This window comes from Balaenoptera physalus (genome assembly GCF_965194825.1).
Source record: "Balaenoptera physalus genome assembly, chromosome: 5".
Taxonomy (NCBI): domain Eukaryota; kingdom Metazoa; phylum Chordata; class Mammalia; order Artiodactyla; family Balaenopteridae; genus Balaenoptera; species Balaenoptera physalus.
In genome coordinates, this window is record NC_138884.1 from 25,317,215 (window position 1) to 25,342,706 (window position 25,492).

The 25,492-nt window shown below is 38.5% G+C and overlaps 1 protein-coding gene across 9 annotated transcripts in view; it reads left to right on the top strand.

The window, feature by feature from the left end:
* The window catches only part of BANK1 (B cell scaffold protein with ankyrin repeats 1), a 498,899-nt gene that overhangs the window by 248,130 nt on the left and 225,277 nt on the right, over nt 1–25,492 (top strand). For all 9 annotated transcript variants that reach the window (XR_014263843.1, XM_082462342.1, XM_082462343.1 and 6 more), the window contains exons 3-5: nt 12,507–12,661; nt 20,930–21,068; nt 23,580–23,719. Coding sequence is in view for 8 of the 9 variants with exons in the window: in XM_082462342.1 (XP_082318468.1) it covers nt 12,507–12,661; nt 20,930–21,068; nt 23,580–23,719 (434 nt within the window). In the remaining variant the exon portion in view is untranslated. The remainder of the gene's footprint in view (nt 1–12,506; nt 12,662–20,929; nt 21,069–23,579; nt 23,720–25,492) is intronic.

Here is a 25,492-nt window from a genome sequence, read left to right on the forward strand (position 1 = left end):
AGTGGGTTTCTTGTAAACAACATATAGGTGGGTCTTGTTTTTTGATCCACTGTGATAATCTCTGTTTTTTAATTGGTGAATTTAGACCTTGACATTCAAAATGATTACTGATATAGTTGGATGAATATCTACCATATTCATTACTGTTTTCTGTTTTGTTCCCCTTGTTCTTTATTCCTATTTTTGTCTTCTACTCTTTTTCTGCCATTTGTGATTTTAATTGAGCATTTTATATGATTCCATTTTTCTACTTTTTTAGCATATCGGTTATACTTAAAAAATAATTTTTTTTTAGGGTTTATCCTACAGTTTGCAATATGCATTTACAACTAACGCAAGTCTACTGTCAAGTAACACTGTATCACTTCATAGGTAGTATTATTACCTTATAATAATAAAATGATCCTAATTCTTCCTTTCTATACTTTATATCATTGCTTTCATTTATTTTATTTATCTATAAACATACACAAGCATATATATGTAAATATTTATATAAGATATGTACATAAGCATACATTATCGAATATATTATTGCTATTATTATCTTGAACAAACTGTTATCTTCTAGATCAATCACAAATAAGAAAAATATTTATTTTACCTTCAGTTATTCCTTCTTTGATGCTCTCCCTTCATTATGCAGATCTGAATTTCTGATCTATATTATTTTTCTTCTCACTAAAGAACTTCTTTTTTCTTTCAGGCAGGTCCACTGATAATAAATTATCTCAATATTTGTTTGTCTGAGAAAATCTCTATTTTTCCTTCAGCTTTAAAAGATAATTTCACAGGGTACAGAATTCTGGGTGGGTGGTTTATTTCTGTTACACTTTTAAGTATTTCACTCCACTCTCTTGCTTGCATGGTTGTAATTATCAGATGTAATTCTTTTTTTTTTTTTTTTTTTTTAAACATCTTTATTGAAGTATAATTGCCTTACAATGGTGTGTTAGCTTCTGCTTTATAACAAAGTGAATCAGTTATACATATACAATATGTTCCCATTTCTCTTCCCTCTTGCATCTCCCTCCCTCCCACCCTCCCCATCCCACCCCTCTAGGTGGTCACAAAGCACCGAGCTGATCTCCCTGTGCTATGCGGCTGCTTCCCACTAGTTATCTATTTTACATTTGGTAGTGTATATATGTCCATGACCCTCTCTTACCCTGTCACATCTCACCCCACCCCCTCCCCATATCCTCAAGTCCATTCTCTAGTAGGTCTGTGTCTTTATTCCGTCTTGCCACTAGGTTCTTCATGGCCTTTTTTTTTTTTTTTCCCTTAGATTCCGTATATATGTGTTAGCATACTGTATTTGTTTTTCTCTTTCTGACTTACTTCACTCTGTATGACAGACTCTAACTCCATCCACCTCATTACAAATACCTCCATTTCATTTCTTTTTATGGCTGAGTAATATTCCATTGTATATATGTGCCACATCTTCTTTATCCGTTCATCTGTCGATGGACATTTAGGTTGCTTCCATGTCCTGGCTATTGTAAATAGAGCTGCAATGAACATTTTGGTACATGACTCTTTTTGACCTATGGTTTTCTCAGGGTATATGCCCAGTATTGGGATTGCTGGGTCGTATGGTAGCTCTATTTGTAGTTTTTTAAGGAACCTCCATACTGTTCTCCATAGTGGCTGTATCAATTTACATTCCCACCAACAGTGCAAGAGGGTTCCCTTTCCTCCACATCCACTCCAGCATTTATTGTTTCTAGATTTTTTGATGATGGCCATTCTGACCGGTGTGAGATGATATCTCATTGTAGTTTTGATTTGCATTTCTCTAATGATTAATGATGTTGAGCATTCTTTCATGTGTCTGTAGGCCATCTGTATATCTTCTTTGGAGAAATGTCTATTTAGGTCTTCTGCCCATTTTTGGATTGGGTTGTTTGTTTTTTTGTTATTGAGCTGCATGAGCTGCTTGTAAATCTTGGAGATTAATCCTTTGTCAGTTGCTTCATTTGCAAATATTTTCTCCCATTCTGAGGGTTGTCTTTTGGTCTTCTTTACGGTTTCCTTTGCTGTGCAAAAGCTTTTAAGTTTCATTAGGTCCCATTTGTTTATTTGTGTTCTTATTTCCATTTCTCTGGGAGCTGGGTCAAAAAGGATCTTGCTGTGATTTATGTCATAGAGTGTTCTGCCTATGTTTTCCTCTAAGAGTTTGATAGTGTCTGCCCTTACACTTAGGTCTTTAATCCATTTTGAGTTTATTTTTGTGCATGGTGTCAGGGAGTATTCTAATTTCATACTTTTACATGTACCTGTCCAATTTTCCCAGCACCACTTATTGAAGAGGCTGTCTTTTCTCCACTGTATATGCTTGCCTCCTTTATCAAAGATAAGGTTACCATATGTGTGTGGGTTTATCTCTGGGCTTTCTATCCTGTTCCATTGATCTATTTTTCTGTTTTTGTGCCAGTACCAAACTGTCTTGATTACTGAAGCTTTGTAATATAGTCTGAAGTCAGGGAGCCTGATTCCCCCAGCTCCATTTTTCGTTCTCAGGATTGCTTTGGCTATTCGGGGTCTTTTGTGTTTCCATACAAATTGTGAAATTTTTTGTTCTAGTTCTGTGAAAAATGCCAGTGGTAGTTTGATAGGGATTGCATTGAATCTGTAGATTGCTTTGGGTAGTAGAGCCATTTTCACAATGTTGATTCTTCCAATCCAGGAACATGGTATATCTCTCCATCTATTTGTATCATCTTTAATTTCTTTCATCAGTGTCTTATAATTTTCTGCATACAGGTCTTTTGTCTCCTTGGGTAGGTTTATTCCTAGATATTTTATTCTTTTTGTTGCAATGGTAAATGGGAGTGTTTTCTTAATTTCACTTTCAGATTTTTCGTCATTAGTGTACAGAAATGCGAGAGATTTCTGTGCATTAATTTTGTATCCTGCTACTTTACCAAATTCATTGATTAGCTCTAGGAGTTTTCTGGTAGCATCTTTAGGATTCTCTATGTATAGTATCATGTCATCTGCAAATAGTGACAGCTTTACTTCTTCTTTTCCGATTTGGATTCCTTTTATTTCTTTGTCTTCTCTGATTGCTGTGGCTAAAAATTCCAAAACTATGTTGAATAATAGTGGTGAGAGTGGGCAACCTTGTCTTGTTCCTGATCTTAGTGGAAATCGTTTCAGTTTTTCACCATTGAGGACAATGTTGGCTGTGGGTTTGTCATATATGGCCTTTATTATGTTGAGGAAAGTTCCCTCTATGCCTACTTTCTGCAGGGCTTTTATCATAAATGGGTGTTGAATTTTGTCGAAAGCTTTCTCTGCATCTATTGATATGATCATATGGTTTCTCTCCTTCAATTTGTTAATATGGTGTATCACATTGATTGATTTGCGTATATTGAAGAATCCTTGCATTCCTGGGATGAACCCCACTTGATCATGGTGTATGATCCTTTTAATGTGCTGTTGGATTCTGTTTGCTAGTATTTTGTTGAGGATTTTTGCATCTATGTTCATCAGTGATACTGGCCTGTAGTTTTCTTTCTTTGTGACATCTTTGTCTGGTTTTGGTATCAGGGTGATGGTGGCCTCGTAGAATGAGTTTGGGAGTGTTCCTCCCTCTGCAATATTTTGGAAGAGTTTGAGAAGGATAGGTGTTAGCTCTTCTCTAAATGTTTGATAGAATTCACCTGTGAAGCCATCTGGTTCTGGGCTTTTGTTTGTTGGAAGGTTTTTAATCACAGTTTCAATTTCAGTGCTTGTGATTGGTCTGTTCATATTTTCTATTTCTTCCTGGTTCAGTCTCGGCAGTTTGTGCATTTCTAAGAATCTGCCCATTTCTTCCAGGTTGTCCATTTTATTGGCATAGAGTTGCTTGTAGTAATCTCTCATGATCGTTTGTATTTCTGCAGTGTCAGTGGTTACTTCTCCTTTTTCATTTCTAATTCTATTGATCTGAGTCTTCTCCCTTTTTCTCTTGATGAGTCTGGCTAATGGTTTATCAATTTTGTTTATCTTCTCAAAGAACCAGCTTTTAGTTTCATTGATTTTTGCTATTGTTTCCTTCATTTCTTTTTCATTTATTTCTGATCTGATCTTTATGATTTCTTTCCTTCTGCTGGCTTTGGGGTTTTTTTGTTCTTCTTTCTCTAATTGCTTCAGGTGCAAGGTTAGGTTGTTTATTCGAGATGTTTCCTGTTTCTTGAGGTAGGCTTGTATTGCTATAAACTTCCCTCTTAGCACTGCTTTTGCTGCGTCCCATAGGTTTTGGGTCGTCGTATCTCCATTGTCATTTGTTTCTAGGTATTTTTTGATTTCCCCCTTGATTTCTTCAGTAATCACTTCGTTATTAAGTAATGTATTGTGTAGCCTCCATGTGTTTGTATTTTTTACAGATCTTTTCCTGTAATTGATATCTAGTCTCATAGCGTTGTGGTCAGAAAAGATACTTGATACGATTTCAATTTTCTTAAATTTACCAAGGCTTGATTTGTGACCCAAGATATGATCTATCCTGGAGAATGTTCCATGAGCACTTGAGAAAAATGTGTATTCTGTTGTTTTTGGGTGGAATGTCCTATAAATATCAATTAAGTCCATCATGTTTAATGTATCATTTAAAGCTTGTGTTTCCTTATTTATTTTCATTTTGGATGATCTGTCCATTGGTGAAAGTGGGGTGTTAAAGTCCCCTACTATGATTGTGTTGCTGTCGATTTCCCCTTTTATGGCTCTTAGTATTTGCCTTATGTATTGAGGTGCTCCTATGTTGGGTGCATAAATATTTACAATTGGTATACCTTCCTCTTGGATCGATCCCTTGATCAATATATAGTGTCCTTCTTTGTCTCTTGTAATAGTCTTTATCTTAAAGTCTATTTTGTCTGATATGAGAATTGCTACTCCAGCTTTCTTTTGATTTCCATTTGCATGGAATATCTTTTTCCATCCCCTCACTTTCAGTCTGTATGTGTCTCTAGGTCTGAAGTGGGTCTCTTGTAGACAGCATATATATGTGTCTTGTTTTTGTATCCATTCAGCCAGCCTGTGTCTTTTGGTGGGAGCATTTAATCCATTTACATTCAAAGTAATTATCGATATGTATGTTCCTATTCCCATTCTCTTAAATGTTTTGGGTTTGTTATTGTAGGTGTTTTCCTTCTCTTGTGTTTCTTGCCTAGAGAAGTTCCTTTAGCATTTGTTGTAAAGCTGGTTTGGTGGTGCTGAACTCTCTCAGCTTTTGCTTGTCTGTAAAGGTTTTAATTTCTCCATCGAATCTGAATGAGATCCTTGCTGGGTAGAGTAATCTTGGTTGTAGGTTTTTCTCCTTCATCACTTTAAGTATATCCTGCCACTCCCTTCTGGCTTGCAGAGTTTCTGCTGAAAGGTCAGATGTTAACCTTATGGGGATTCCTTTGTGTGTCATTTGTTGTTTTTCCCTTGCTGCCTTTAATATGTTTTCCTTATATTTAATTTTTGACAGTTTGATTAATATGTGTCTTGGCGTGTTTCTCCTTGGGTTTATCCTGTATGGGACTCTCTGTGCTTCCAGGACTTGATTAACTATTTCCTTTCCCATATTAGGGAAGTTTTCAACTATAATCTGTTCAAATATTTTCTCAGTCCCTTTCTTTTTCTCTTCTTCTTCTGGGACCCCTATAATTCGAATGTTGGTGTGTTTAATGTTGTCCCAGAGGTCTCTGAGACTGTCCTCAGTTCTTTTCATTCTTTTTTCTTTATCCTGCTCTGTAGTAGTTATTTCCACCATTTTATCTTCCAGGTCACTTATCCTTTCTTCTGCCTCAGTTATTCTGCTATTGATCCCATCTAGAGTATTTTTAATTTCATTTATTGTGTTCTTCATCATTGCTTGGTTCCTCTTTAGTTCTTCTACGTCCTTGTTAAATGTTTCTTGCATTTTGTCTATTCTATTTCCAAGATTTTGGATCATCCTTCCTATCATTATTCTGAATTCTTTTTCAGGTAGACTACCTATTTCCTCTTCATTTGTTAAGTCTGGTGTATTTTGACCCTGCTCCTTCATCTGCTGTGTGTTTTTCTGTCGTCTCATTTTGCTTATCTTACTGTGTTTGGGGTCTCCTTTTCACAGGCTGCAGGTTTGTAGTTCCCGTTGTTTTCGGTATCTGTCCCCAGTGGCTAAGGTTGGTTCAGTGGGTTGTGTAGGCTTCCTGGTGGAGGGAACTAGTGCCTGAGCTCTGGTGGATGAGGCTGGATCTTGTCTTTCTGGTGGGCACGTCCACGTCTGGTGGTGTATTTTGGGGTGTCTGTGGCCTTATTATGATTTTAGGCAGCCTCTCTGCTAATGGATGGGGCTGTGTTCCTGTCTTGCTAGTTGTTTGGCATAGGGTGTCCAGCACTGTAGCTTGCTGGTCGTTGAGTGAAGCTGGGTCTTGATGTTGAGATGGAGATCTCTGAGAGATTTTTGCTGTTTGGTATTACGTGGAGCTGGGAGGTCTCTTGTGGACCAGTGTCCTGAAGTTGGCTCTCCCACCTCAGAGGCACGGCCCTGATGCCTGGCTGGAGCACCAAGAGCCTTTCGTCCACACGGCTCAGAGTAAAAGGGAGAAAAAATAGAAAGAAAGAAAGAGGCTATAATATAGTGAAGTAAAATAAAGCTATTGTAAAGCAAAGCTATACAGACAAAATCTCACCCAGAAGCATATACATATACACTCACAAAGAAAAGGAAAAGGGGAAAAATTAATATATCCTCCTCCCAAAGTCCACCTCCTGAATTTGGGATGATTCGTTGTCTATTCAGGTATTCAACAGATGCAGGCACATCAAGTTGTTTGTGGAGTTTTAAGCCGCTGCTTCTGAGGCTGCTGGGAGAGATTTCCCCTTCTCTTCCCTGTTCGCACAGCTCCTGGGGTTCAGCTTTGGATTTGGACCCGCCTCTGCGTGTAGGTCGCCTGAGGGCGTCTATTCCCCGCCCAGACAGGACGGGGTTAAAGGAGCAGCTGCTTCGGGCGGGGGCTCTGGCTCACTCAGGCAGGGGGAGGGAGGGGTACGGAGGAGGCGGGGCGAGCCTGCGGCGTCCGAGGCCGGCGTGACGTTGCACCAGCCTGAGGCGCGCCGTGTGTTCTCCCGGGGAAGTTGTCCCTGGATCACGGGACCCTGGCAGTGGCAGGCTGCACAGGCTCCCGGGAGGGGTGGTGTGGAGAGTGACCTGTGCTCACACACAGGCTTTTTGGAGGCGGCAGCAGCAGCCCCAGCGTCTCACGCCCGTCTCTGGGGTCCGTGCTGATCGCCGCGGCTCGCGCCCTTCTCTGGAGTTCGTTTAGGCAGCGCTCTGAATCCCCTCTTCTTGAGCACCAGGAAACAAAGAGGCAAGAAAAAGTCTCTTGCCTCTTCGGCAGCTGCAGACTTTTTCCCGGTCTCCCTCCCAGCCAGCTGTGGTGCGCTAACCGCTTCAGGCTGTGTTCACGCCGCCAGCCCCAGTCCTCTCCCTGCGATCCGACCGAAGCCGAGCCTCAGCTCCCAGCCCCGCCCGCCCCGGCGGGTGAGCAGACAAGCCTCTCGGGCTGGTGAGCGCTGCTTGGCGCCGAGCCTCTGTGCGGGAGTCTCTCCGTTTTTTCCTCTGCGCCCCTGTTGCTGTGGGGTCCACGCTGATAGCTGCGGCTCGCGCCCTTCTCTGAAGTTCGTTTAGGCGGCGCTCTGAATCCCCTCTCCTTGCGCGCCGCGAAACAAAGAGGCAAGAAAAAGTCTCTTGCCTCTTCGGCAGCTGCAGACTTTTTCCCGGACTCCCTCTCGGCTAGCTGTGGTGCACTAACCCCTTCAGGCTGTTTTCACGCCGCCAACCCCAGTCCTCTCCCTGCGATCTGACCGAAGCCCGAGCCTCAGCTCCCAGCCCCGCCCGCCCCGGCGGGTGAGCAGACAAGCCTCTCGGGCTGGAGAGTGCTGGTCGGCGCCGAGCCTCTGTGCGGGAATCTCTCCGCTTTGCCCTCTGCACCCCTGTGGCTGCGCTCTCCTCCGTGGCTCCGAAGCTTCCCCCCTCTGCCACCCACTGTCCCTGCCCGCGAAGGGGCTTCCTAGTGCGTGGAAATCTTTCCTCCTTCACGGCTCCCTCCCACTGGTGCAGGTGCCGTCCCTATTCTTTTGTCTCTGTTATTTCTTTTTTTCTTTTGCCCTACCCAAGTACGGGGGGAGTTTCTTGCCTTTTTGGAGGTCGGACGTTTTCTGCCAGCGTTCAGTGGGTGTTCTGTAGGAGCAGTTCCACTTGTAGATGTATTTCTACTGTATCTGTGGGAAGGAAGGTGATCTCCGCGTCTTACTCTTCCGCCATCTTCGAAAGGCAGGATTTTTGTTTACCAGTCAGATGTAATTCTTATCTTTGTTCCTCTACAGGTAAGGAATTTTTTCCTCTAGGTTTTTCTCAAATTTTGTTTATTTTTGATTTTCTGCAGTTTGAAGATGATATCCCTAGGTATATCTCATTTTGGGGAGGATTTTCCTAGTTGGTGTTCTCTGAACTTCCTGGATCTGTGATTTAGTGTCTGACATTAATTTGGGGAGATTCTCAGTCATTATTTTTTGAAATATTTCTTCTGTTCCTTTCTCTCTTTCTTCTACTTCTGGTATTCCCGTTATGCATATGTTACACCTTTTGTAGTTGTCCCACAGTCCTTGGATATTCTGTCAGTTTTTTTCTTTAGTCTTTGTTCTCTTTGCTCTTCAGTTTTCTAGGAGTCTATTGATATATCCTCTAGCTCAGAGATTCTTTCCTCAGTCATGTCCAGTCTTTACTAATAAATCCACCAAAGACATTTTCTATTTCTGTTACAGGGTTTTTAATCTCTAGCACTTTTTTATGCTTCTTCTTAGGATTTCCATCTCTGTGCTTACATTGCCTATCTGTTCTTGCATTCTAATTTTTTTTTTAAACATCTTTATTGGAGTATAATTGCTTTACAATGGTGTGTTAGTTTCTGCTGTATAACAAAGTGAATCAGCTATACATAAACATATATCCCCATATCTCCTCCCTCTGGCATCTCCCTCCCACCCTCCCTATCCCACCCCTCTAGGTGGACACAAAGCACTGAGCTGATCTCCCTGTGCTATGTGGCTGCTTCCTACTAGCTATCTATTTTACATTTGGTAGTGTATGTATGTCCATGCCACATTATAGCTCTTAGCATTCTAATCAGAGTTGTTTTAAATTCCCAGTCTGATAATTCCAACGTCCCTGCCATGTCTGATTCTAGTGCTTTCCCTGGTCTCTTCAAATTGTATTTTCTACCTTTTGGTATGCCTTGTAATTTTTCTTGATAACTAGACATAATATACTCTATACAAAGAACTGCTGTAAATAGGCCTTTAGTAATGCGGTGGTGAGGTGTTGGCGGAGAGGAGGCTTTCTAGAGTTCTGTGATTAGGTTTCAGTCCTTTAGTGAGCCTATGCCTCTGGACTGTGAACCTCACAAGAGTTTCTCAGTTTTTTTTCTCCCCTTTAGGTGAGAGAGGATTATTCCAGTGGGCTGCAGTTGGGTATTTCTCTTCCTCTGGTCAATTAGAATGTCCTAATACCCCAATAGATTTGGCTCTGATTAACTAGTTTCCGCCCAGGGCAGGCCTTGTTAAGAAGAACAGTGTCCTGGAGTATTTAAAGATGTTTTCCGGTTCCACTGAAGCAGGAGGGCATGTTCCCCAGTATTTGCTGTGGGAATCTTGTCAATCTCCTAGAGGTAAATTTCAAAATAATGTGTTCCCCCCACCTTTTGGCTGAATTGCCCTGGAGTTTTAACTCTCAGACTTGTCCTCACTGAGTGTCCAGCAATTTTTCAATTACAGTTCCCATTTCTCTACCCTGGCACTGGCTGCTGGGGCCGTTTCCACTCCTGAGTCTCTGCTCTGGTAAGCTGAGACTCTCTCTCCACCTGCCTGTCTCTCCAGCCTTGGGGGCAGCAGTTTGTGCTGTGTCCACGCCTCTCTTAAGAATCAAAGAGAAGTTATTGATTTTTTAGTCTGTTCAATTTTTTGTTTGTTAGGTTGGAGTGGCAACTTCCAAAGCTCCTTAAATATGGAACCTGCAGGAAGTCCTATACTTCTTATTTTACTAAAATGGGAACCTACAAAATTGACTATTTTGTAACTTGATTTTTTTTCATTTATATCATAAACTTGTTACTTGTTGTTAAATATTCTTTGATGGAATTTTAATTAGTGACAGTATCTTTTATCACATTACACATTTTTTATCTGGTCCCTTATTGCTTAAATTGCTCCCAGTTTTCTGCATTATAAACAGTGCTTCTGCGAACATTGATAGAGGTAAATCTTTTGTACATCCATGATTATGTCCTCAGGGTAAAGAAAATAGCTCTTCTTAACCTAATACCACAGATGAATTAGCAGAAAACATCCTAGATACTGCTGCAGTGGAACAACTTACACCTTTTAAGATATATAAAATGAAATCAGTTTCCTTGTTCTTTCATCAGTTCACAAAGTGATTGAGCCAGTTCTATACAACCTTTCACTAATTTGGGGTGTGTGTGTGTGTATGTGTGTGTGTGTGTGTGTGTGTGTATGAGAGAGAGAGAGAGAATGAGACTGCTTATGGAAGTGTTTAAAATTGTTAGAGAAATAAAGGCTGTTTTTCATTTCATTTCAAGCAAGACTAGTACTGGGAGAATCTGGAAATCCCAGGTGCTTTTGTACTTTTATTCTGTAACTTTCATAAGACAGAAAAAAAAAAACCCCAAAACAAAACTCTCTCCTTCTTAGATGTGGCATGGAGACAGCCCCTCTCCAGAGGACATCACTTTTGTTACTCTGCTTTTCTGATAGAATTACCTATATGAAACTGCTGACTTCACTTTCTGGATGCAGTGAAACCAGAATTCTAGCCAACTTCATCTGTATTGCCTTGACACTTCTTCCTTTTTATCCTGTCAATTCCCTTTTGCCAAAGACCACTAGGACACACCTGTCCTTGAACTATTTTTTTTTGCTAGTTGCAATGAAGAGAAGGCCACCATGGAGAACCATGGGACACCTCAGGAAGACTGTATAAAGAAAAGACTTATTGTAGGATTTAGGGTTGCATTAAATGATTTGAGGAAGGGTTCATGGAAGCAGGGCTTTGCTATAGTTTGCTTGTGGTCGAAAAGCACATGTAATTTTATGGTTTTGTGTATTAACGACTTATTGGGAAGCAGGGTAACCAGCTATACCAGTATACTTGAAACTGAGGGGGTTTCTGGGACACAGCGTTTTCAGTGCCCAAACCAAAAATATCCCAAGCAAACTGGGAGGAGCTGGTTACCCTACCTGCAAGGCGAGAGAAATGAAAAGAGGCTGAGACAGGAATTGGTAAAGAAGCAACATCACTCACAGGAGCCAGGGTTCAGGATGTTTGGTTATTTTGTGGTTTGGACAGTATTCATGTTTTTGCCTGGATTCAGACATGATTACAAAGTGGTCTGATCTCTGACTTGATCCATCATGGTGACAGGTGGCCTTGTCCGATGGTGATGTTCTGCAAAATTGTTGACGTTCAGTAGGAGAACAGGAAGCCACCTCCTAGCAACACCAAGGCCTTCACACAGTAACAGGCCAGTATCTAGCTGTCAGGAGCTGCTTTCCTTTTCTCCAATCCCCTTCTTTGAGGATTTGAGAGATACATTTGAGGTTGGCCTAAGATGACAGTTGTGAGAGTCTCTAGTGGTGAGAGCCTTGGTTCCAGTCGTATTGGTTCTGTGCCCTAGTAAAATGCTCTGGGCTTTGAAACATTGAGTAATAAAAGTATTATCCATCTCTCTTAACACAGCTCTTCTTCAATAGAGAAAAGTGTCTTAATGATTGAGACGATGCTAAGTTAATAAATGTTAAATGTTTTAAAAATCAAATACTCTTTTCCCTTCTCTGAGATTCAAAATTCACATTAGAATATTTTAGTGTTCTTAGTAATACTGCCATAAAGAAACCCAACTTATTTAATTTAGGACACTTTTTTCACAGAACACATTAACATTTTGATGAACACTAATATTTCACTATTAAACTAGTGTTTCATAGGAATATGAGTTTATTTAGTGATTGTCTCCTAGTTATGCTTTTTGTTTTTAAAATTAGAAATATATGTGAAGGGTAAATAATTGTTCTGATTTAAAATGAATAAATTTTCTTAATTATAGGCATTGAAAAGAAATAGTTTCATGTTTTTCAGATTTATTGTTTTAATATTAAGAGACAATATTAAATGGTGGTTGGATTTTTTTGGGGAAAATACTTAACTAGTGGATGAAAATATTATTATGTATTTGATTTAGTTTAGTAGCTTAAGGTTATAATACTGGTTAAATTATGAAGCATTATTTTAATTATTAACATTGGTTCATTTACTTTAGCTGTCTTAAACTCAGTTTGGTTGTCCCACATATTAATTGTTTAGCAATTATAAATAAATCAATTGTTTAGCAATTGTTTTTATAACAATGGAGGAAATAATACGGCCTTAGCTATATTGTAATCTGCATTCATGAACTTTCCTCTAGGTTCTGAGGACTACCTTGAGGTCATTATTCCAACAGACCTAAGAGTGGAACATTCTGGGCAAATAAGTGAGAGAAAGGAAATTGAAGAATTATCAGAAGCTTCCAGAAGCACCATATCACAGGCAGTGGTGCTTCCTGCTGAGATTCCATGTGAGGTCAGTAAAGACACCTTGTTATTTAAGTGACTGCATTATTTTAATGGATACTGCATTTGACTAGAATGTAACTAACACTAGAAGCTACAACACAGAGGCATTTTTGTCTACTCTGTTCATGGCCATGTCCTCAGAACCCAGAACAATATCTGGTAGTTAGTAGGCATTTGATACATATTTGTTGAATAGTAAAGTATTGAAACATATATGAAAGCATCATTTTATTAAATGTTACTTGACGTGTTACAAACAGATTTACAATTGCTATATATATCAAGCTATTTAAAAGAAAGTTGGATTCATATTAACCATATCAAGGATTTTATTTTCATAAAAGGAAATACATTCTTGAATAGAATTTGAAAACACTTATTTTTTATGACCACTGATTTTTAAATTATAAAACATATATCAAAGGCCTACATTATGAAGTGGGACTATCATAGAGCTAGAAGAGCTGGTCCTTTGGGGAATAAAAGTATAATGTTAGAGGGAGTGGATTTCTCAGGAGGTGACTGTATGAACACATGTTGCCAATATTTCTTCCTTCTAAGTCTTCATCGGACTGAACCACTATAATAAGCCTACTGCTAGAGCTTGACCAAAACTTGGACTACGTAATCTCCAGACAATAAAAAGATGCTGGTCCTCAATGTCTATGGTGTGCTTGAGCAGGAAGAGCAAAAGATACAGGACGACCTTGAGAGTTGCATGAGAGGGTCCTTCAGGTGGACGCCAGTAGGTTAATGTGACAGGAGCTGCACTTGTCTGCTTACTGGGAGGCATGTTTTGGGAGAGAATCCACTGATCCTGATGGTACCAGCAGCACTGGGAGAAGCAGAACGTTCTGCGCAGTTTGGGAAAGCTTAATTCCCTCACCTCCAGACCCCATCCCCAAGCAGGAGAATCGCCGTTTTATTATGTTATCAGTTCCAGAGGAACAAAAACTTCTTTGACACTCCCTTAAAGACCCCAGGAACTGAAACTGTACAGGTTTGAGGGAACTGAGATAGAGGATCAGGCAAAGAACAATTACAACCTACTTGAGGAAGGGAGATCAGGCCAAACAATCAGAACCAGTGGCTCCTATTGAGTCAGAAATAATGGAAGAGACAGAAATAAATAGAAGAGACGATAAAATGGAAATCAGAACTGTTCTCAAGTAGGTAAAGTCAAAGCAAAAAAAGCAAAACAAAAAACAAAAAAATCCTCTGGAACTAAAAATTGCTCACCAGGAATTATGCAATGAGTCTAAATAGCTGCTTTCAAAAAATATCTGCAAGAGTAAAATTTGAACGATATAAAACCTTTCCATTATTAAATTGCAGAGAAATCAAAATCCAAAAATTAAACCCCACTGCCCTCCAAGCAGAGATAGCTCACTCAGATGGCTGAGTAGGATGAGGGTTCTTTCAGTAACAGAACTGTGGGCTTTTACGGACATGGATACAATTCTTTCAGACCCTCTGCAGTTAAATTATTTCAATTCCAAATCTCTCTTGGGTACCCCACTTTTTAAACAGTCCTAAGAGTTGAAAGGTCATATAAGATTATTTTAGCATCAGACCTACACATTAAAAAATTGAAATAAACAAATCCCTGGACCAAAAATAGTCATCCCAGTCAAAACCTTGTATTCTCAGAACCTAGATCTTAGTATAGTCTGAATCCAAGTCCCAATTTCCAAGCACCACAGGAAAGATTATTTGTATCCAAATGAGTGAAAATCATGTTTCAGATTTGCCAGGATAACTAACGTTCAGTCTATGCCAATTGTCTGAAAGCACAACCTTTGAACATTTCTGAGAAGTCCTTGAATTACTGGGTAAGTAGAGTCCACTTAAGGATATGGCCTCCTTTCTCTGGAAGTGATGTTTTGAGACTTCCCTGCCATCGTATAAAAATCTAGAAATTTACAAGGCTATCCTTGCCAGTCACCAGGTCATATTTGAGATGTGCCTCTTTCCCACCCAGTATCTTCAAAATCTATGAATTTCCCCTTATGGTTTTATGTTTCCAGCATGCCAGGGCTGAGTTGACTGGTTCAATGTAATGGCATCGTCTTCATTCTCTCTGATGACCAGAGAATTAGTTTTAATCTCACCTGTTGCCTCTTGCTGCAGAACTGCTTGGGTCTGTGGACCTGCTCCTGGAGAAGTGCCCTCCCCGTTCCCTCCTCTGCTCTGGAGAAGCAGCATAAGTAGATAGTTTAACTGAGGCAGCAGGTAAGGCTGCTGTTGCTTTTGACCCCAGGAGCCCGGCAGTATTGATTCCTCTGCTGACTCATCTTTCCCAGCATTGTTCCTTGCCAAGGATTTCGGATTTCCTGGACCTTGAAATTTTGTGCCCCTTCAAAAACAGCAGAAAAAAGGGTTTTTTCTTCAACAGATTTTTTTCATGCACTAGTGAAGATGTGCCTCCAGTGTTCTATTTATGTAAGTTATTCCCTATCTTTTTAAGAAATACCTAAATGAGTTTTAACAGTTTAATTCTGCTGCTTAATTTTGCTTCTTTCCTAGGATTAGCAATATTTGTTCTATTTTAGTATGTGTTAACCTTTTTTTTTTTTTTTTTTTTTTGGTTGGTATGGGTCAGGATATTTGCTTTTCTAGCATATTCTTCCTGATTTTGTCTTGTATAGGGTAATTGATCATGAGAGATATGAAATCAGTGAATTCTAAGCCTGCTAATAATAAGCACATCCATTGTTCAAATGAATCTTATCCAGTTTTTGGTCCTTGATGAATAATCCACCTGGGAGGCGTTCTTCCATTGGAATAACATCTAAATCAGAACTGGACCTGGTCTGTTATTTGCTAGCTTCTTTTCCCTTTGCTGTGTATTTACTCCAAAGTCCTAATTTCATTAATTTCTCAGGCAGATTCCCTCAGAGCAGTGGTTCTTATCTGGGACTGATTTGTCCGTCTCTCCCAAAGGGATATTTGGCAAAGTCTGCAGTCAGATTTGTTGTCATAACTGGGGGGCTGCTACTGGCATCTGGTGGGTAGAAGCCAGGGGTGCTACTAGACATCCTACAGCGCACAGGGCAGTCCCCACAGCAATGACTTCTCTGGTTCAAAAATGTCAGTACTGCCAAGGTGAAATCCTGCCCCAGAGTACAGGAAATACATTCATGCCTCTTGATAATAGGTCACCTTCAAATCACCTAGTAATGGCATCAGGGAGGCAGTGCTCTTCTTCAGAGGCTTGTCTGCAGTCCTGCCAGTTCTATGATCACTTGTTAGAGCTGCATCATCTCTAAAAAGTGATTCAGTCACTGGATTTTTTTTAATGGATTTGACCTGAATCTTTAAGAGAGAGCCTATGAATGTTTTCCTCAATGGCCCTCTCGGAAGTACTGTGGTTTGCTCCCAGATGCCTCTTGCCTCTCCTGTGATTTCTCTGAGCCCCAGTCACGGGTCAGGAATGGCCTCTCTATTGCTTCTTCAGTAGCACCATCCTAAAGAGTAGTCAAGAGTGAGCTTATTTTTTCTATCTTGTTTTATCTGTGTAGGCAGGACTTCAATATGTCATTCTCCCTTCCTTTTGATAGAATCTGCTGCAATCGCAGCTTTTCTCCACCCCAAACCTCTTACTTCCTTTGGTATAATTAGCTGATATTTCTTTATATTTATGTTATTCTCCTACTGCTACTGTTCTGATAAGACTGAAATATGCTTTTAAAAGTAGTCTGGTCACTTGTTGATTTCTTGAGCAAATTTAGTTCTGAAAGTTATAGCATAACCAGAAAAGGCCTTTTAAGGGGCCTTATCAGCATTTGGACCTATATTAATTTCATTGAATCATTTTTCTGTCTGAATCCTAGAACATGGTATATTCCCTAATAAAGACTTTCATTTTATTTGACCTTCACTGATGTTTAGCTTTGCGGCTGCAACCATAATATGAGACTCCAAACCTAAATCTGTATAGACCACAGATTATATAACCAGTGAATCTAGAGAAACTCTGAGAATATATAAAGGGGTGTGACTTGTAGAAGGGCCCACAGGCAAACTACAAAAACCTCAGAGATTAGCTCCTACCTGTTCACTCCTTGGCACTGAATACAGTTTAAAACAATACACAGAAGCTAACAGCACTGCCCACTTATTTCTGACACCAAGTCACACACTAGTCCTAGGTAGCCAACCTTAACTTAAAGTCAAGTCCTGTGATTTAATTGAAAAATACAGTTAAAGCAGCAAAAGATTATTTTGTGTATCAATGCCTAAAATGTCTATGTTGTGAAGTATTACCCCTTTCGAGATAAGGTTTTACGATGACAAAAGATGTTTTTTCCCTGTAACCAAGTGGTTCTCACACTAAGCAGCATATAGAGATTACTAGGGGAAGTTTTAAAAAATAATAATGTCTGAATCCTACCCCCAGAGATTCAGATATAAATGGTCTGAGTTATGGCCTGGAGATTGAGAGTTTTAAAAGCTTCCCACGTGATTCTGAAGGTGAGAATTAGCAGCCAAATTTGGAACCATTGTCATAACCTAATCCTTGCTGTGCTGTCACGGGTTAGATCAGGGTCAGCTGCAGGGACTTGCACAGTGCTGGCTTAATGAGGCCCATGCACCTGTGCTTGTAGAGCTAGTGCCTATTAATTATGAATATGAAAAGAGCCATTTGTCTGTGTGCAAGTCATAGTAAGCTGATATGATCCACTAAGATCAAAATCCTTTGTTACCGGTACTTAATGATTCATTAAAGCCTAAAGACACCCATCCTGACAGTCTAGAAACTCCACACCTGTGTTGTATTGTAGACAGAGTTCCAGCCCTTTTGGTGAGGTCTCAAGGGTTGTGACCATTGCAGCGAATCTGTAGAGTCTGGAAGTGATAATTATTATAACTCTTTCTCTTTCTGAATGGTCAGAGCCAAATAAGGGATAAACAGAGAAGTCAGAAAGATTGAGAGCAAAATAACAGCTTCATAACTGATAACACTAAATTTATGACCATTTGAGTATCCTAATATTTCCTCCATTGAATTAAATGTGCCCAAATAATTATATCTTTAATTAAGATGCCCATAATAATTAAGGACAGGGCTGGACGAGTACAGGCCTTCCCTCCTCCGAAGCCCCCTTCGTGCATGGAGATGCAGGAAGCAGATGAAGCTGGAATCCTGAGGGGGATAAGGAGTAGAGCTTGCTCAATGGAAAAAGTGTCATATTTTTATAGAGGTATTCTATTTGAATTGAAAAATATATACAGATGATCTCTTATGTACCTAATTCTTACAAGATGCCGCAACGATATGAAAAAAGAAAAATACCTTCGGGATGTTTAAAATCTATCTGGGAAGCCTAGACACAGGCATGAAAAGCGTATTAAGACCAGAGGGCATGGCTTAGAAAGGGTCAAATGAGGAGTACAGGTGCGAAATGTTTCATGATTCCTTCGGAAGTTGTGCACGAAACCTGAGTTGGACCTCGATGGAGAGGATACATATGGGGAGATGGAGGGAGAGGAGGAACTCAAGGGCATGCCAACGTATGTACAAACAGGAACAGCTACCTACTCAGCAGGGCCCGGTGCAAAATGAAAAGGTAGGGACCCCTGTTCAAATTATTAAGCATTTCAAGCTGCAACAGCAGAACATTAAGACAAGTGCAGCGCTCTTCCAAGTGCAAGGCCTGTGAAGCTGCAGAGGTTACATGCCCATGAAGCTGGTCCCGGGTACAAATGAGGTGTCAGTGCCTCCTTGGGGGTGGTCTGTATGCTTGTGTTTTGTTGAGAACTCTTCTCTGGAAATGGTTGAAAGGGGGAGTCCTGCCCTCTATTAGGGAGAGAATCTGATGCGTAAGAAGCAGCCTGTGTGAGCCCCCGTGAATGAGAATGAGTTCTCTAGGTGAATAAACACTGGGACAGGATGCTGAGGCTCACTAAGTTTGGAAAGCGAGAGGTCAGAGTTATACAGGAAGAGATGTACTCGGGGAAGAGAACTCCGAAGAAGTTTGAAGCCGAGGATCTTGGGGATCTGAGCCAAAGTGAAGTGGGAAGTCATTAAAGCTTCGAAGTAAGGAGTGAGATGTGAGCGATGGAGGAACTGAAGCACTGCGCTGGCAGTGAGGTCCTGTGAAGAGGAGGTGGCAGATGTGAGCACCAGGAGGGGCTCCCATTCCTGACCTCAGCTCTCAGATGAAGCAGTGCGTGGGGAGGCACAAGCAAAGAAACCGAGAAGTGTTTCCGACATGTAGGGTGTGTGAGGCCAGAGCAATAGGTGGAACTGTGGGATCTTTTCTCGATGAGCAACTTACTTGGTGTGGAGAAGTTTAGATCAAAATAATCTGTGGACAAATATTGGAGAGTGCTAGACTCCGATGGAGAAATGCCTGAAGTGGATGTGTACCAGCTGAAATGATTTTTTTAACATCAACATATTTGTAGAAACTCTTTTTTTTCAGAGCTTTAAAAATGTAAGTTTTATTGGTGGGATTTATGCTTAGGGAGATAATATTTAATAAGAGAACTTTGAAATTAATGACTTTTGGGTAAACAGAATTTTATAAGAGCATGTAAATGAGGTTTCTGTTTATTTTGTGAAGGACTGAAATTTAGTTTGACTTTGAAGAACGCCTTTGAAAGGTGATATCTGAGATGATCATAAAAATATATTTCATTTTAGTTATTTTGAAGGGTTAAACAGCAAGATGTAAAGAGTAGTACAGATTTTAAATTTAGATAGTTCTGGTTGATCTTCAGAATGTAACTCACTCCATTAGTTACCCTATTTGTAAAAGTGAAAAATGATAGCCTTCCATTTTGGTTTTGGGGTATGTGTGTATGTTTGTGTGTATATGTATGTGTGTGTTTGTTTTGGTTAGGATTAAAGGAAATGGCTTTATATAAAACGCATAATTCCTAGTATAAAATACATGCTCAATAAATGTTTATTCCTTCTTTTTTTCTATATTAATTCTAATCTTCTTATCCTTAATTTTCTTTCTGGATTGTTTTCAATAACTCTTTATATCTTATGTATATAGATTTAGCTTTTCCACCTTAATAAAATCTTGAAATTTTTAGATTTATAACCTTTGTCAACTCAATAGCCTTCACTGATACTCATCGTAAAGAGTAACCAGAGAACCTCTATTAGGTAAGATTAAAACTACACTTGACCCTTGAACAACAGGGCTTTTGAACTGCATGGGTCCACTTAAACATGGATTTTTTTTTTAACATCTTTATTGGAGTATAATTGCTTTACAATAGTGTGTTAGTTTCTGCTTTATAACAAAGTGAATCATCTATACATATACATATATCCCATATTTCCTCCCTCTTGCATCTCCCTCCCACCCCTCTAGGTGGTCACAAAGAACCGAGCTGATCTCCCTGTGCTATGTGGCTGCTTCCCACTAGCTATCTATTTTACATTTGGTAGTATATACAAGTCCATGCCACTCTCTTACTTCATCCCAGCTTACCCTTCCCCCTCCCCATGTCCTCAAGTCCATTCTCTACGTCTGCGTCTTTATTCCTGTCCTGCCCCTACGTTTTTCAGAACCTTTTTTTTTTTTTTTTTTTTTTAGATTCCATATATATGTGTTAGCATACAGTATTTGTTTTGAACAGGGGTTTTGAAATGCATGGGTCCACTTAAACATGGATTTTTTTTCAATAGTAAATACCCCAGTACAACATGATCTGTAGTTGGTTGAATTGCGGAGGGCCTAATATCAATTATACATGGATTTTCCACTGTGCATAGGGTCGGTGCTCCTATGTTGTTCAAGGGTCAACTGTATTAGACATTTAAAACAATTCATCATAATTAAATTATAAGAGGTCTTAAAGCTAAACCTGTTCAGTCCTCTCATTTATAGATAAATACACCAAGTTCTGGAAAGGTAAAGGAAAGGGATTTGGGAAAAAAAGGCTTTGGTTAGCAACTGAATTACATTCCTTGGAGGTCTGTGAACTGGTGCTCATCACCCTCAGATAGAACCTCACACACAGGGATGAGGTGAGAGGAAAAGGGAGCAGCTCTGTCCTCACTGTCTTTTCAGTTGCAAAATCTGGTGTTGGGGAAAAAAAACTGAGTATTCAATAGACATCAAGTTGATACACTTAAAATGCTGTGAGAATCCCCTTTATATATTTCATTTCTGAATATGGCTGAAACTACGGACACAATGGAGATATATAATTATCATGTGCGACCTTTATCATTAATAAATGCACTGGGTTCTTTGGTTAATGAAAACTTTTAAAAATGCCTAATTGGGTTATATTTTTCATCTTATAGAATCCTGGTGAAATATTTATTATTTTGAGAGATGAAGTAATTGGTGATTCTGTGGAGGTTGAATTTACGTCAAATAGTAAATGCATTAGAACACAGCCAGCTCTCTGGAATAAGACAGTCTGGTGTATGAAAGCTTTAGGTAAGAAATTTTTTTATGCTTTAATAAATATAAAACATCATTCTGAGTTTCTTTCAATAAATTTATGGTAAATGGTTTCACTTCCCTACAGAAACTAATATTGTTCTGCAGGTGTTTCCTGTGTTTAGCTTTCACATACCCAAGGCTGTTATTATTAATCTGGATTCGCAAAAGCACGAATGTGTAAATTATGAGAAATTAGTTTGTGTACCATGTGGTAAAATGACAGCCAGTAACATCACATACTTTATGTCAGCAGAGAGCACTTTAATATGTCAGCTATTAAATATGGAACTAAAATTATTTGCTTTATTGTAACAGGATTAGCAGACTTTTGGATTTTTATTCATGATTTTCTTTTTTCTTCTTTAATTTTTTGCCATGCAAAAAAAAGTATATTTTTTTAGTATATTCTTGTTTTGGAAAGCATAGTTCTTTTTCACTATTTTATCATCATGGTACCATTTCTATATACAATCTTCCCTCTTTTCCTTATTTAAATTATGAACCTAGCCATTTTATTATCCAACTTTGCTTCAGCGTGATAAATTGCATTGGATTTAAAATTCTAGGTGGAATAGACACACTTGCTGTGATAACTGTACTAAAATCAAAATTTAATATATTAATTTCTGAATGTTTTGATATAAATGTAGGACTACTTGGTTTTTGAATTTATGGTGTCCTTTTATAATTAGAGAATAAAATTACCTAACTTTATAAATGTGAACTTCATAAAATATTTTAAAGTACAAAGATATTCAATCTTATTATAAATTTGGAAATGTAGTAAAAAATATTTAAAATTGAAGAGTATATCAAATGCATCCTGAGCTTTTTCATTTTCTTTTTAGACTGTAGCTATAATGAAATCCATTTACAAGGCATTTACAAATCTTTTCTGTTGTGTTGTGTAAAGCATGTGTCCCCTCTATGGATTTCCTTGCACAGCTTAGGTCAGAGTTGGATTATAGAAGGGAAAGACTTTACACCAATCATTTATAAACATCTTAGACACTGCTTCCTGTCATGGACAAGGATATGCAGAAGTGAGATGAGGAAGAATTCTTTCTGTTTCTTTTCCTTTTCTTCCAAAGCCCCTTAGTTCCTTATGCCACATTTTTAAATGATTTAATGAACAATAATTGCTAACTAATTAGTTTAGAAGTTAAACTAAATCTAGTTAGACTAAAATCACTACAGAAAAATCAATATTGCAAATTAAGAAGTACTTAGATAATACTTCCCAAATAGCAAATCAAAATGTCAAATAAAATTGTTCACATTAAGATTTTATGTTCAGTTTACCTAGTAGCTAAGAGCAGCGCAAAGAATAAAATGTCAAAGTTCAGATGTTTTTCAGAAAAGGAGGAAACTGTAATTCCAAATTTTCCAATATATACCAGACCATAATATTATCCATGTGGTTGAACAGCAAATTTGTAGTAAAAATAAACCAACCAACCAACCATTATTTACCAGTTATGCTAATTAAACCTTTCCAACTCTTTTTTTCAACTGGTGTATTCTCTAAGTTAATGATAGATTGTCTTACAAAATGTTGGCTGCTATGTAGCAATATACAGGATAGTTCCATGAATAATTATGGGAATACGTATGGGACATGCCTCAGAATAAATGGTCTTACTTTCCCAAATGGGGTTTGGGTTATTCCAAACCCCAGATGTTTGCATGACAATTTTCCAGGAGAATTTGGGAAATATCTCTGTGACAAACAGTGAAAGTTTTTAAAGTGTGTTCTGTGAATGAATTTAAAGAGCTCAATTTTGTTTAATTTTGTTACAATAAAACACAACCTTTCCATTGAAGTGATTATTTAGTGTTATTCTTTCATAGAGAGCACAGCAGTCTCGGGTAACTTTAACTTTGTTGATGTGTTACAGCAAAATTTACAATGGGGTGTATCAGTCACCTTGAACAACTTGTTCACAAAAAGGATGAATGGATGGGGTAAATAGTACTTAAATAACAGGGCATTAAACCTTGCCTTCCTAAGGGTTTTTCATTGTTATCAATTGAATAAAAGTTCTATAATTTCAATCAACTCTACTCTTTCTTTTTCCAAACAATTTTAAGAAACTTTCCTGTAATTAATGGGAACTTTCTTCCTCAGATTAATAACAAATACTTAACTTTTAATGAATGACTTTACTGTTGTAAATTCAAAGTATTACGTAGAGATGAGTATACATTACTCCAAAAAATGGAGGTTAGAAGATAAGGAGAAAAGATTTAGTGTTTTGCTTTTATTATAATTTTAACATATGTTTTAATCCTTTAAGTTTTTTTAAACAATTAAGTGCAAAATTACATATTCTATTTTGTGGTTTCTAACTACTAAGGATAAAAAAAGAAAACAATTAAGTGTTAAAAGCTAGTAAAATTGTTATGAATTCTTAAAGCCTGACTTCATATTCTCTAAGAGATATAATACTGTGGTACATGCATTTGTAAGACTCAGCTCCTAACTCTCTCTTTGTGTTTTATAAGATTTTCCTGCTGGCTCTGTCAATGTCAATGTCTACTGTGATGGAATCATTAAGGCCACAGCAGAGATTACATACTATTCAACCCCAAAGGCTATGAAATGCCTATTGGGAGCGGCAGGTCCAGGAGATGGTGTGTACCAGGTAAGTCGATCTTTCCATGAAGTCGATAATAAGCTAAAGAGCTAATGTGGAATAAACGAATGCGTACTTTGGTATAAAGTCTGAAGGTTGGTTGAATAAGAATGAATTACTGATCATTAGGAAAGGAAGAAATTGACCTATGTGTTGCAGAGATGTAGATGAATTAGTTTGTGTAAGTCAAGTCATTCCAGATAATGTCACTGGGAGACAGGTTATCCATTACAAAATAGCTGTTGTCATGAGCTCATTTTCAAGCTGTTGCAGACCAGATAAAGAAAGACAGAAGGATTAAAGAGAACTCTTAAACAATGAATTTCCTCTTTATCCAGATGTGGGCAATACAAGATAAAAGAAGGTTTGAGGTTAAGGACTCAGAAAAAACAAGAATACCACCACCAAAAAGGAAGTGTGTGGTGTTAATCTAGAAATTGTTATTTTCATGAGGAAATTTCCAAGCTCAGTGTATGTTTTTCTTAGTTTCATTTACCATTATTGTCTGACAGTGAAAGTTATTCCTTTAAATTAACAACATTTATTTGGAATTCCAGAAATGCTGAACTTTTCTGGGAACTCTGCAAAGTGGCCTTGCAGGTTTTTTTCTCTAGTGTGACAAAGTAGTACTCAGCAAGGATGACTTGGCGAGAAGTTTCTAGTCCTCTCCAAGGCCCTTAGTTTGGACATTCTCCAGTGAGTGCCCTGCCCTAAGGGACTCATGGACTTAGAATGTAAAAAGTGCATTTTGATTGACTGTAAGCCATTAGTTTAATTTCTGAATTCTGTTTTACTTTTTGTAACCTGACCTACTTTCAGTGGAGAGAAAGCTTGCTTAATGTGGAACTTCTTTATGTGCTTATTACATCAGATTTTCAGAGTGAAATAAATGTCATTTCTTTTAATAGGTGCTTGATAATTAGAATTTTAACTTTGCTTAATTGCCTTAGTTTTTCTGTGGGCAGGGGAGGAGACCAGAGGAGAGGCAAAGAAAGAGGTAGTTGAATTGAACATGCGATCTTCAGATTTACCACAAAACACTCCATAAGACTTGTAACAAAACCATCAATGATAGGAATGTTGACAGGTTGTCGTGAAGCCTTATTGTTTAAACCAGTTTGGAATTGGAGGCGTTGTTATTTATTTTGTGTGACACATTTTTCTATTAGAGTTCTCCTTTATGAATGATACATTTTAGAACAATGGAAAAGGTAAAAATGTTTTAGAGAAGGACAGGGAGTAAAATACCATTTGTCAAACTGAGGGGTCTGAGGACATTTGACAAAATATCTATATTGTAACTGCAAAGCAAGAATAAAAGTAACAGCTTGAAATACAGATCGTTTCATTTTCCTGTGACACATCTACCTTATCCTCTACTTAAAAAACTTTATTCATTACAAAAAGACTAATAACAGCATTATATTACATTATCAGTATTCAGTCAGCATAGAAGTAAAGTAGTCCCCAAAACACATTTTTGTGTTGGTTTTGCCTTTGGGGAGGAAAAAAATCTTTGTGTATAGTGAAAATTAAATGTAATTTTTGACTCGAACATTTTTTCAGAATGTTGTAACATGCAAGTCATGATTTCTTTGAATGAATAAAAACTTTTTTGAGTAGTTTTTAGATAACTATGAAATGCTCTGTTTCACTTTTACCCTCAGTGTCAGAAATGAGAGGTGAGGAAGTGTTTCTCCCCTCCACTGAGCTTTGGTGCCTATAGTGAAAGGAAGATTGTTGGACAGTCACAGCTTGATTCAGGCTTTTACTCTTAGGAAA